This window comes from Talaromyces stipitatus, genomic scaffold, assembly GCF_000003125.1.
Source record: "Talaromyces stipitatus ATCC 10500 scf_1105507295555 genomic scaffold, whole genome shotgun sequence".
NCBI classification, from domain to species: domain Eukaryota; kingdom Fungi; phylum Ascomycota; class Eurotiomycetes; order Eurotiales; family Trichocomaceae; genus Talaromyces; species Talaromyces stipitatus.
The window spans coordinates 36,097-47,856 of NW_002990116.1; the positions used below are offsets into that span (position 1 = coordinate 36,097).

The window sequence follows — 11,760 nt, forward strand, 5'->3', positions numbered from 1 at the left end:
GCGACGGGTAGTACATACGGAGTACGTATCCTATGACTTGCCCCGCTATAATTCGGCCAAATTGCGCGGCCGAGCCTAGGCATGTTCATACTAGTCTGGAATCCTTCCGCGATTCCTGTGTCTTTCAAGACTTGTCACAGTCTATCGTGACATCCGGACGCATCATCTCATCCTGATTTAACCTCTACCGAGGCTAATCTGTACTAGACTGTCACTCTCAAACTCACAGTGGTCTCTCGAGACTTGCGACCGCTCGTCGTGCCAATCGTCGTGCAGCGGAAAAAGGCAAATCAATAGAGATTTGCTAGCGCCATCTATCATTTGATGCGCTTAATGCAATCTAAATAATGTCTGCCTATTGGAGGGGCTTACACTTTTAAGGCATATGGTAGGCTAACCGTCCGTAGCATAGTCTACCTCTAATGGCTCTAAGAAAGCCAGAGTGGATAAGCATATTTCCTAGCTATTGATTACCGCATTAGCGCCTCTGGTTCAAATGTTAACTCTAACAGCACCCCTGCATCTCTATGCAACAAAGTCGTCTGTGACATATCCACTGTCTAGTGCATCGTAGTGTTTGTCTACTATCTAGCAGCCCATACAAATCATAAATAGCTGGCGTATTACGTCTGTGCCATGTGGAGCCAAATAAACGAATTCTGACCATTGCTCTCACGTATCACGACGTATCACCGATAGAAGTCCGCATCTTAGTGGTAATCCGTAGGTACTGTATATTAAACAGGAGCGAGAAGTCGTTGTAACGAGACGAGGAATCCATTTTACCTTATCAGCACATGGTATCCCACACGAGAATGAGAATTTCCTAGAAGGCCTTCTACCACCAGTTTCCTCACTGATCAAAAAAATGCGTCCTACGGCTTTCTTCCACTGTCTCTTGATTGTGCCAGCAATCACTTTTGGGTTGGTAGTTGGTGCTCCTGCAGGTCGATCCGACCATGTTCTCGGCAAAAGGACGACGACGTACGAGTGCGATGCGCCTTCAGTCGCAGCTTTAGACGCTGCATTCAGCGAAATGAAATTAATGGTCTAGTTTTAACCATACATCCGAATGCGATTGCTCAAATTGACGGGAGACCATCTGACTAGTTAACCTCGGCCATTGATCGGACTAGCAGTCTTATTACCTTTCTCAACAATCCGCCAGGCGATGCTACTTCAACTGGGCAGCTGCTAAAGTCGACGTTTAATACCTTCGAGGCAATCTTTGGGAAGTTGGAATTTGGTGCAGGAAACAGCGCAAATGCCGATGCAATCTCCAGGGTGCAAACAATTCTCAGTATGCCACTTTCAAAAACAAATGTAAAGTATTCGTTCATGACTGAGCTTTTCAAGACCTAGCTACGGTCATGAGGAATGAATTGCAGGTTATCAGCTCAAATGACTATCTGGAAATTTATTGCACTGATTACTGGCTCGTGAGCTCATCTCCTGATGGCACCATAAGTGGTAAGACGCGACCTTTTCGCTCGACCTTATTCTATAACTAGACTAACTTCCTGCTCTGACAACTCACAGAGACAAATCCTTACTTTTATTGGGATAATCGAGACACAAAGACAATGCCCCTGGGTATAGACTTTACAATATCAAACGGGATCTGCAGAGACGATCAATCTACTCATTACGCTTGGGTACAACCCGAAATGTCTTCAAGCCAAACGACATTGAGAAAGACTACTGTTCTCACCCTGTGCCCATCTGGTCTTTCAGATTGGGTGTCAAAATACCAAGCAGGCGCGACGATGACCTCCTATAAAACAAAACTTTGGACATCATCGGACGGGGTGACCCTCAATGACTTCCAGGGCGGAACTTTGGGTACATTGAGCACGGCTTTGATGCATGAACTTACTCATGTCCCAGCCATAGTGGGCTCTAATTATCTAAGTATGCCTTCCTCCATCCCTGATGGTCCATTCGCGGACTATAGCTTGGATTTACTTTTTTACTAACTGCTGATATATGAAAACAGATGATGGGTCGTGTGAAGTAAATGGAAGAACGCAGTCCGCCTATGGTTGGTATTGTATTACGCAGCTTGCGGTGTCAGCACCGAGCAATGCTGTACAAAACGCAGGTATGACATTCTGAAACAAAGGCATAAAGATGTTCAAGTTGACTGACTGAGTGCTACTTAGATTCGTTTTCATTTTACGTTACAGGTGAGTTGCTCGAGGCGACCTATTCTTTTCATAAGCATGCTAATGAGTGATAGCCATGTATCTGTCAAACTACGATTGGTCGACTGGTATACCAGTGCTGATGCTAACAGATTCCACCCCTTGGTATGAAGATGGTCTTGCAGATTTAATGTCGCGCGTCACACTTGACGGCTAAAATCGCTCGATTGACTTGAAATTTTCCATGGGATGTTGGCTGGCTTCGGAAAAGCTTTAAATGGTGAAATCGGTTGTCGAGTCCTTGTCCTTTGCTTTCAAGTGTGCTACAGGTGAAGAAAGAGGGTAGAGAGGAAGAGGCTCAAGGAGCTATGGAACGCATTACCATTACTGTCCATGACAGGTAATATTTACTCCTTATATTTTGAAGCCTCCCCTCTTCCGTGCTAGTATCTTTCAGCAGATTGTTTCGCAACAATTAACAAATTGTACTCCGTATGGGTTCAACACATCGCACGGAACTACTCGTAATTAGCCCCAAGTGGGTCCCGTTAATATTTAAAGTTCTCGAAGGGCGCCGAAGCCAGATCCAGGCTAGCGGTAATACGTGCTGTACTTTACCGTTCAGCGAAATACGTAGTACGGTATCAATACGTATCTGTGGCATAGAACTAATGTTGGAACTAAAACGGTAACCAAAATACCACTGTACCAAAAAGGAGATCCCCTTAATGGGTCTTTTTGGTATTGGTTTGTAACGGGTGCGAACGTTCCATATTCGCCAAATATCACGTGATTTATTTCTAACCATTAAGAACTGGGGACGCCCCCCTCTTTTATTCTCTCTGAAATCACTAATAGTCCCTGAAACCTTCAGTAGACTCAGCAACAATGATTACTGAATACTACGTACTTAAGAGACCCCGTCTCGTTAATATCGTCTATGATTCGAAGGAAGCAAACCACCTACCGACTATTCCGGTGCTTAGCATTCTCCAGTTCACGTTTCACTCTGGGGTTGACGTCTTAGATCCATCGCAGCTGGGATCTCTACTATGGCGAAAGTCTTTAAAGTACGTCTCGACAATTCCTGGTTTTCGGAGCTTGTACTGGGCCCCGAAGAATTCTGCTCCCTCGTTTGATCAGCAACAAGTTATGATTGTCTTGGTTCAGTGGGAAAGCGGTCATGGTTGGAAATTATTCCAATCCTCACTGGGATTCAGCATGATGCTCGGTTATATCAAAGATATCTCCAACCGCTGTGTCCAACTTGATCTTCCTAATTTCAGCCACTTTGGCAGCCTTCTCGAAATTGTCTCCTTCCGGTTCTCGTCTAGTGTCAACACTGATAGAGAATCGGATTTCATATATAAATGGAAAGAGACAATTTCTCCGCTCCTCAACGATGAGACTACCGGGTCTGAACTGATAGATTGTTGTGGACAATGGCTTGAAGCAGACGAAGCATCCGAAGATCGATTCTTTGTTGGTTTGCTCTTCTGGAAACCGGATACCTGGGCAAATCATCAACGTCAATCCCGAGAAGCCAATATTCGCAACCTAATAGACCAGATAACAGATCTTACAACAGATGCAACAGCTGTAGTCTCAGTCTTCACAACCCAGCTTAATCATGTGGTTCCCGCAACTCCTACGTTACAGCTATCGAGTCTTCCTTCTGACTCTGTGCAGTCTCAAACAAATCACCCAATTTTCAAAACTTCTATAAAGCCCGAATACAACGTGAATGATTCCACATATTCAGGGACGCTGGACCTGATCCATGTGAAATCTGTAAGCCAAGCGAGGAAAAACCCTCCTGAGCGTATTGCCTGTGGACCTGCTGGTAATTGGTGCCCCATGGGAATTATTTCCCAGCATCATTTACCCCAGCCAGGACAATACGGCACGGGGACTCCTGGAATGGAAATTATCTCTTTCCGCGGCCGGGCTGACAATCCACGGATAAAGAGTTCATTTGAACGTCTTCGACAGAAACTCTGGGATTCGCTAGGAGATTGTCCAGGAATGTTCTGGGGCAGGGCTAAGGACAAAGAAGGTGATTTTGACAAAATTTCACTATTCGTTGGTATGTGTTGGTTCTGTGGCTCGCTAGGATATTGTTTATAATAACGTCGCAAAGAGACCAGAAATCGGAACAGAGAGATTCGCAAACAACTTCAACGGTCCATTCAAGAATTTTCAAAGGAATGTGGCGATAATATACAAGACTTATCTACTGGAAGGAGTATCAGCATAGATTGCAGTCGTCTTGCTCCGAATATGGATGTCACTTTCTTTGAGGTCTCGGAGAACGAAAGAGATCAAGAATCATTTGAATATGCATTTTCGAACTACGTGGAGTGCGTTATCATAATCTCTATTGTTTTGACAAAATAAGTGTCGACTAACATGCCAATGTATAGGACTACGCATCCCAAACTAGTGTACGGAAGGTACTACAATGCTGTATCTAAGGTGACATGCCTGAGCCGTGGATGGGTCACCAACCATCAATCTCCATCAGGTCAAAGCGAGCAAGACAGGACGATATTGCAGTTCATGTCCGTTTTCACTTACGAGAAGGAAGGCGCTGGAGAGGAGTGGTATAACGACTTTGCCCAACGAGCCCAAACCCAGTATGATCTTTTGGGTCATATTGTCGACTGGATCCGGACTTTATCCACGCGTATCACTATTCAACGTTTCGCCTTGGAGAAACAAGATTCTTGGATGACTATATTGAGAGAGGAAAAAGTGAGGCAGACGTATCCGCCAGATCTGCTTGCGTTATTACCACCATTACCACCAGTGATATTACCACAGTCTATTCAGTCTATTCCTGAGCGGCCGCCTTCGCCACCACCACCGTCTATTTTTGACCTTCCCTGGGCTAAGCGGCAAGGTGAGTCAAATGAAAGAAAATGAGCAATGTTTATTCGATGCGAGAAGGAGGGTCAGCTGCAGATTAACCCTATACTACGCGGTAGTACTAAGGTGCGCGTAATAGCGCCTCAAATCCAGGCTAGAAATTCCTATCGCAAGATTCATGTATATATACTATATAATTATGTTTTATATTTTTAATAAAAATTCAGATCCTAACCTTGAAGGCCAGTTAGTGTGAGATTGGCCGCGACCATATTCGAAATCCTGTCCTTTCCTTAAAGGGTAATGTCACCTATGCTTCGTGATACAGCTTGTAGCTAGACCAATCAGTTGACAGATATCGAGACTTATTGCTCAGCTTACTATGGCTTAGGCATCCTCGTCTTCTGTGTCATCGCCCAGCCAGTCACCGAATTCATCTAATGGATTAAAATCATCTTGTTCATAAGATGGGTCTTCGTCCTCCAAAGTTATATTTTTTAGTGGATCATGTACTGCGTCTTCTTCGAAGCGGGCTCAATTGAATGTTTCGGTTAACTAACCATATCCTATTGCGTTTAAGTAGGCGAGGAGACGAGTCTGAGATAGACTGTCGAGTTGGCGGTTTGTGGCTTGTCATGTCTTCTTGAATCATCGCAGAACTGATGGATAAGTTTACGAAACCAACACTCTCTGTGATTAGCACGCTTCTCACTCTGAGACACTAGACACCATACCTCTTCTTCGATGTCCTGAAATTTTCTTGTCCTTCGCGCCTCATGAAGCTCTTTGACCTTCTCAAGGAAATCACGCAGCGAATTCGTAGCCAGTGGGCTACGCAAGAGTACTATACGTGAAGTATAAAAGGCGGAGTCCATTGTCTAGGGTGTCAGCAGTCAACTTTCACGGAGCTGAAATTGGAAGAGCATGATGATGGTGGATGATGAATGCTCTATTTTAGGGTCATACTACGCGGTGATGTTGCATGGTCGGTAGGCGCCTTTCATACCCAATTGGATCCAGAGGCTATGGCTACATCTCTGTTAATAGTCCCCAATAACATCTCTTCAATGAAGTGACTCCTGGATAGCGTGATTGCAGGCTCGCAGCCATGATGCTTGCTCTGTAGTCTCTACCTCAGGCTAGAGGTCATGAGACACGTCTACGGGTCAAGGCATTATCCGTTTGGAAAACCTCGCAAATTAGAGTGCCTTGCAATGGAAATATTGCTATATATTGACTCCAACGCATCCATGTTTTCCAAATTGGATAATCCAGGCTGGATTGTTGATGTCTCGATGGAACACAGCCTGGTTTCAGTCCTGCACACGGTCCTCCTGATCTCATGGCTGAGGACGCAGGACCAGTCATTGCTGTCGTATCGCTGGGCTATCGACATCACATCGCATTAGTAGCGTGATGGTGTCCAGCTATTCTTAGCCAGCCGGCGGAGCTGCTTCTCGGGCCTTTGTAGATTCGATGCTGCCACTGGTCCAGAATGCTCTGGTTATTCCCCTTTCTGCCAGCTCAGCCATGGTGACCCGTCAAGGTAGCAATGGGCATGATCATGCATGATAAGGAGGCATTGACCGGACCTCGGCCATTTCTTTGTCCAATGACTTTGGGTATATAAAGCCTCTCAACACCCGCCGGGTGTGTTGTGCCTCTTGCGCTCAAATTTTCACTCCCTCCACATCCACAGCACTCTCACCATGGAAACTCTTCAACCATCTTCTCCAGGGGCTGTGGCGAGCGAGCGATTGGAAAACCCTGTACGAAGGGCAGAGCCTTCTCATCAAGGGACGCAAACTTTTATGGACTCTCCTCCATCAACTCTTTCCCTGGATGAGTCGCTGTTGTGCAACACTGAGAACGCCGCAGAGTCCATCATCGTACTAGACGATGACGACGAGCAAGCTCAAGCTACAACATCGCGGCCGCGGCGCGCAAATAGAAGGCAGCTGGACTATAGCTACCCAGATTATGAACATCTGATGAACGCCGTTGCCGCACGTAATCCTTCACGCAAACGGAAGAGGCAGAAAGATTCTGATGCCCTGTCACTCGAATCTATATTGGTATGTATATTCTGAACATGTTACCTATGTTCCTTTTGGTTAACACTTGCTAGGATCAATTTTCACAAGATGTTCGAGATCAAGGTCAAGCGTGGATCAGCGAGATTAAGGATCTTCGATTTGCGCTAAAGATTGTATACGAGCAAAAAGAAGACCTTAAAGAGAAACTACGTAGGTTAGAAGATAAATTACATGCGTCAGAGTAGAAACTACGTGCATCAGAAGAGCAGGCACAGAAGCTCCAACATGCTCTGGATAAACGGAGAAACCTCAAGTACATACAGTGTCGAATCTGCCATGGGTCAAAGGAATACTGGCGCATACTGGGCTGTGGCCATCTGTATTGCACTACATGTATAAGTGGCATGAACGCGGTTGAGCCGCTATTCAACTCTAACTGTCCGGAGTGCAGGGCGCCTATCGAATCTTGCAGACCCTTCTATCCGGAACTGGCTGAACATGATATTTGAAGGACACAGCAGGCGGAGCTGAGATTTAGCCATGCGCTTTTAGTTAGACGGATTTGAAACCTCCTTTATGTTTTTCACATTCTCCTTTCTTTATTCTGGCCCGCTTTCGAGGCTACATTTAAAAGCTAGCTCTAGAATGACTAGACTGGAGACAATCTGCAAAGTTTCTATGTCCGTTTTTTCCAGCGCCACCATTTGTCAATATGTGGTTGTCCGCTCACCGACGCCACCATCTGACTTAATGATATCACAGAAGGCTCTTCTGGATAGTAGTCTGACTTTTTCGGTTCTTCCGGGTCTGGTAGGGACTGATAGTAGTTGTATGTATTGTCTTGCTCTTCTCTATGGCCCAGCTGATGGTCGATCTACCGTACACTCCAATCTTCATCCTATTCACGAGAGTCCTTTCTGGAATTTTCATAGCATCCAAGCTCAAAAGTACGACCCTCATATTTGAACCAGTCTGTGATCATTCCGCGGATGATTCAAGGCACACTTTGCCGTTATGCGGTGCGGAAATATAGCCATCCATCTTCAAGTGGCCATCTCGGACTAGAGCGGACAAATTGGGCAGGAGACGCTCAAGACAGGTAACGTGATAGTATTCGCCTTTTGGCTCTGTGCGTACCCACGTTAGCAAATTTCTATATCTAGTAATGTAAGGGTCATTCTCCATACTTGAGGGCACTGAGATATCTTTTAGCATGAAACGATAATGGGACTTGATAACCGGCTTCCCAGTTCGTTTACGTGGCATACAACGCCATGCTTGGCAATGGCTCATTTTGACTTTGGGAGTCTCTTGGAGAAGAAGGATGAAGTTCCCAGATTTCAAGTCGTCTATAATGTAACGTGATTCTTCCTCACGATCGCGTTGTTTTTTACAGACTCTGTCGTTGGAAGGGACAGCCTCTTCAGCCTGCGATTGGGAAAGATCCATTGTTAAATAGTGTAAAGGTAGTAGGCAGATTTAATGCTAAGCTATATTTGCTGTCGAGGTATGAACTGCCGGAGCGAAAGTAGTTAACGTAATCGGTAAGCGAACCGGCCATGTACCGTCCCTCACCGCCTGATACCTAACCCCACCTGATACCTGATTTTTCTTCAAAACGCGAAAAATCGCGAATATTTCAAACCGCGATAAATCAACCAATATAGCTTCATATGAGCTCGCACTTGTAGCATTACGCTCCTTGGAGCCAGGAGAAAAGCCTAACGTTAGTTTGGTTGCAAGAACATATGGCGTTGATTAATCAAATCTTTCTAAACGTTTTCGCGGTGTTACAGGCTCAAAAGAAGACCAATACAACAAGCAACGATTACTGAACAACGCGCAATCAAGAGCGCTTATAAAATGGATAAATCAACTCACCGAGTGAGGCCTACCATCTAAGGATTCAATGCTCGTCAACTTTGCAAGACAAATATCTGGTAAAGAGCCTGGGAAAAACTGGGCTTCACGCTGGATAAAGGCTCATTCGGATAAAATGATCTCTCGCTATTCTTCAAGCCTCGATTCGGATATGAAAAAGGCAGATGCTTTTTTACAGCCTCGGAGTCAGGATGGACCAATAATGAGCTCGGATATCGCTGGTTGGTGAATGTTTTTGATAAAGAGACAACATCCCAAGCAAGCCGGGGATGGCGCCTTCTTATCCTCGATAGGCATGGATCCCACGTTACAATGAAGTTTATTGAATATTGTGATTCGAATAGGATATTATTGGCAATATTTCCGACACATGCATCGCATACTTTACAGCCTCTTGATGTCGCTATTTTCTCGCCTCTTTCTAACGCTTATACAAAGCAATTGGACGATTTTATAAACGATAGTCAAGGATTTACTCGGCTCACCAAACGTGACTTTTTTCGGCTTTTTCGGGCTAGTTGGAATGAGGTTTTTACAAGCAAGAATATCAACTCAGCGTTCAAGCACACCGGTCTATATTCTTTCAATCCGGAGATTGTTATACAAAAATTTAGCAAGAAAATCGCGAGTCGGCCATTGTCAAGTGAATCTACGGCTTCAATTATTCCTGCTGAGGATTGGAAGCGACTTGAGAAGCTTGTTGAAACAGTTATTACAAATGTTTATGAGCAAAAAGCTGTACAGCTTAAGGATACAGTGCTTCATCTTTCTACTGAGAATATCTTACTTAAAAATGAGAATAAAAGCCTGCAAAGGGCTCTCATAAATGCGAAGAAGCATAAAAACAAGAAAAAGCTTTTATTACTAGGTTTACCTTCAGAACAAGATGGTGGAGCACTTTTTATGAGCCCTACAAAAGTTCAGCAAGCTCGTGGTATTATTTCTCAAAAAAATGACGAAGCCGTGCAGGAGCAGGCTCGTAAAGATGATAAAAAGCTTCGACAACAACTAGCAAAGCAAGCCAAAGAGGCTGAAAAGATTGAAAGAGCTCGAATCCAGCAAGAAAAACGTGAACAGCGCGAGCAAGAGGCTGCGGAAAAGCAACGCGTTAAGAACGAGCAAGAACTAGCTAAGCTCGCTTATTTACAGGTTCAAAAAGACGTTATATCAACTCCCAAGGCCTCAAAACGGCCAACAAAAGCAAGTTTCCATGCAAGCGCAGCCAAAAGCGCATCCTGAGGCTCATTCGGAGGATAATGGGGTGGTTGTTACTACGAATCGTAGGGGCCGCACGATACGACCCCCTGCCCGTTTTCGCGATTAGTTTTTTGCTCGTTCGATCCCTTATATCTCATTTAGTGCTACATCAGAAATTTATTACATTAAATTATTATGTGGTGTTGTAAAGCTTCAAAATATTTTGTATAGTAAGCCGTTGAAATCAGGTATCAGATGGGGTTAGGTATCAGGCGGTGAGGGACGGTAAGCGAACCGGCCACCTCTCCGGAAAATAACTCTCTATATGTGGGTGCATTTGCACTAGTACTAGTACGATAGGATTCCTAACGTGGAATATGGGTTCAATTGAGTAGTCTTAAGTTGTCCCTCTTTTCTATCTTTGACCCCGACGCGTAAGGGATTCCTGGTGTAGCCTTCGTCACGTGATTGAAATCACGTGACGTCAGTTATCCGGATCTCGACTGCATCCTCGCATCCAACACTATATTGATTTACCATATTACCGCGTCAAAATGCCACCAATTCGCAAAAAAGACCCCCTAAAATCCACTCAGGATGAGGGAAAGATCGAATTAGCTATTTCCGATTTAAAAAATGGAAGAATTCACAGTATTCGTGAAGCCGCAAGAATCTATATGGTTGCTCGTACAACTCTTCAAGATCGAATGAAAGGAGTGCCGTATCGACAAATAACACGCGCCAACAAACCATAAATTGAGTCAATCTGAGGAGGAGCTTGTCAAATGGGTGCTTGATTTAACTAAACGTGGATTACCACCCCGGCACTTTCTCGTACGAGATATGGCTAATTATCTTCTCTCACAACATGGAGATCAACGGGTTGGAGATAAATGGGTATATAATCTTGTTCAACGTCGCCCAGAGATTGAATCCAAATTCTCACGAAAATACAACTACGACCGTGCCAAATGTGAAGATCCAAAGATTATACAAGGCCATTTTGACCGCGTACGAGATATAATATCTGAGTACGGCATCTTACCAGAAGATATCTATAATTTTGATGAGACGGGCTTTGCTATGGGACTCTGCGCAACTGCAAAGGTTATTACCGGAAGTGATCGATATGCTCGGCCAAAGCTTCTACAGCCTGGAAATCGAGAATGGGTGACTGCAATTGAGGCAACAAATTCAACCGGATGGGCTCTGCCTTCGTACGTGATTTTCAAAGCAAAGAAAAACGTACGATTAGGCTGGTTTGATGAGCTTCCGGATGATTGGAGAATCAATATTAGCGATAATGGCTGGACTACAGATCAGATAGGATTAGAATGGCTTAAAACCCATTTTATTCCTCTTACTAGTGGTCGTACATTGGGAACATATAGTATGTTGATTCTTGATGGCCATGGAAGCCATTTGACTGCAGAATTTGACCGTACATGTACGGATCATAAGATTATTCCAGTCTGTATGCCTCCTCATTCTTCACATCTCTTACAGCCTCTTGATGTTGGCTGTTTTGCGGTTCTAAAGCGATATTATGGGCAGCTTGTTGAACAACGAATGAGGCTTGGTTTTAATCATATTGACAAAATCGGCTTCTTAACAGCATTCCACAGGCTCGTACA

At 44.5% G+C, this 11,760-nt stretch overlaps 5 protein-coding genes across 5 annotated transcripts in view, besides 5 other annotated features; 4 read left to right on the plus strand and 1 right to left on the minus strand.

Annotated features, from left to right (window-relative positions):
* Nucleotides 1-3,032: 3,032 nt before the first annotated feature.
* On the plus strand, nucleotides 3,033-5,243 carry TSTA_111280 (uncharacterized protein; the record flags this gene model as incomplete). Its single annotated transcript, XM_002481231.1, has 3 exons — nucleotides 3,033-4,230; nucleotides 4,285-4,504; nucleotides 4,568-5,243. 3 exons carry the CDS (start codon nucleotides 3,033-3,035, stop codon nucleotides 5,067-5,069), a joined length of 1,920 nt encoding a protein of 639 aa, XP_002481276.1. The 3' UTR covers nucleotides 5,070-5,243.
* Nucleotides 5,194-5,236: a sequence feature (AT_rich).
* Nucleotides 5,244-6,721: 1,478 nt separating the features above from the next.
* Nucleotides 6,722-7,293, plus strand: TSTA_111290 (uncharacterized protein; the record flags this gene model as incomplete). The annotated part of the gene is made up of 2 exons (XM_002481232.1): nucleotides 6,722-7,087; nucleotides 7,141-7,293. The coding sequence occupies 2 exons, from the start codon at nucleotides 6,722-6,724 to the stop codon at nucleotides 7,291-7,293; spliced, it is 519 nt and encodes a 172-aa protein (XP_002481277.1).
* Nucleotides 7,294-8,026: 733 nt separating this feature from the next.
* Nucleotides 8,027-8,497, minus strand: TSTA_111300 (uncharacterized protein; the record flags this gene model as incomplete). Its single annotated transcript, XM_002481233.1, has 2 exons — nucleotides 8,027-8,175; nucleotides 8,236-8,497. The coding sequence occupies 2 exons, from the start codon at nucleotides 8,495-8,497 to the stop codon at nucleotides 8,027-8,029; spliced, it is 411 nt and encodes a 136-aa protein (XP_002481278.1).
* A 286-nt stretch (nucleotides 8,498-8,783) lies between these two features.
* Nucleotides 8,784-9,041: a mobile genetic element.
* TSTA_111310 (uncharacterized protein) lies at nucleotides 8,857-10,168 on the plus strand (the record flags this gene model as incomplete). Its single annotated transcript, XM_002481234.1, has 2 exons — nucleotides 8,857-9,572; nucleotides 9,798-10,168. Exons 1-2 carry the CDS (start codon nucleotides 9,242-9,244, stop codon nucleotides 10,166-10,168), a joined length of 702 nt encoding a protein of 233 aa, XP_002481279.1. The 5' UTR covers nucleotides 8,857-9,241.
* Nucleotides 9,101-9,748: a mobile genetic element.
* Nucleotides 10,169-10,725: 557 nt separating the features above from the next.
* Nucleotides 10,726-10,875: a mobile genetic element.
* Nucleotides 10,868-11,746: a mobile genetic element.
* TSTA_111320 (pogo transposable element, putative) overlaps nucleotides 10,970-11,760 on the plus strand; it is a gene marked incomplete at both ends in the record, with an annotated part of 1,832 nt that continues 1,041 nt past the window's right edge. The window contains one exon of the mRNA XM_002481235.1: nucleotides 10,970-11,755. Within this exon, the coding sequence (XP_002481280.1) occupies nucleotides 10,970-11,755 (786 nt within the window). The remainder of the gene's footprint in view (nucleotides 11,756-11,760) is intronic.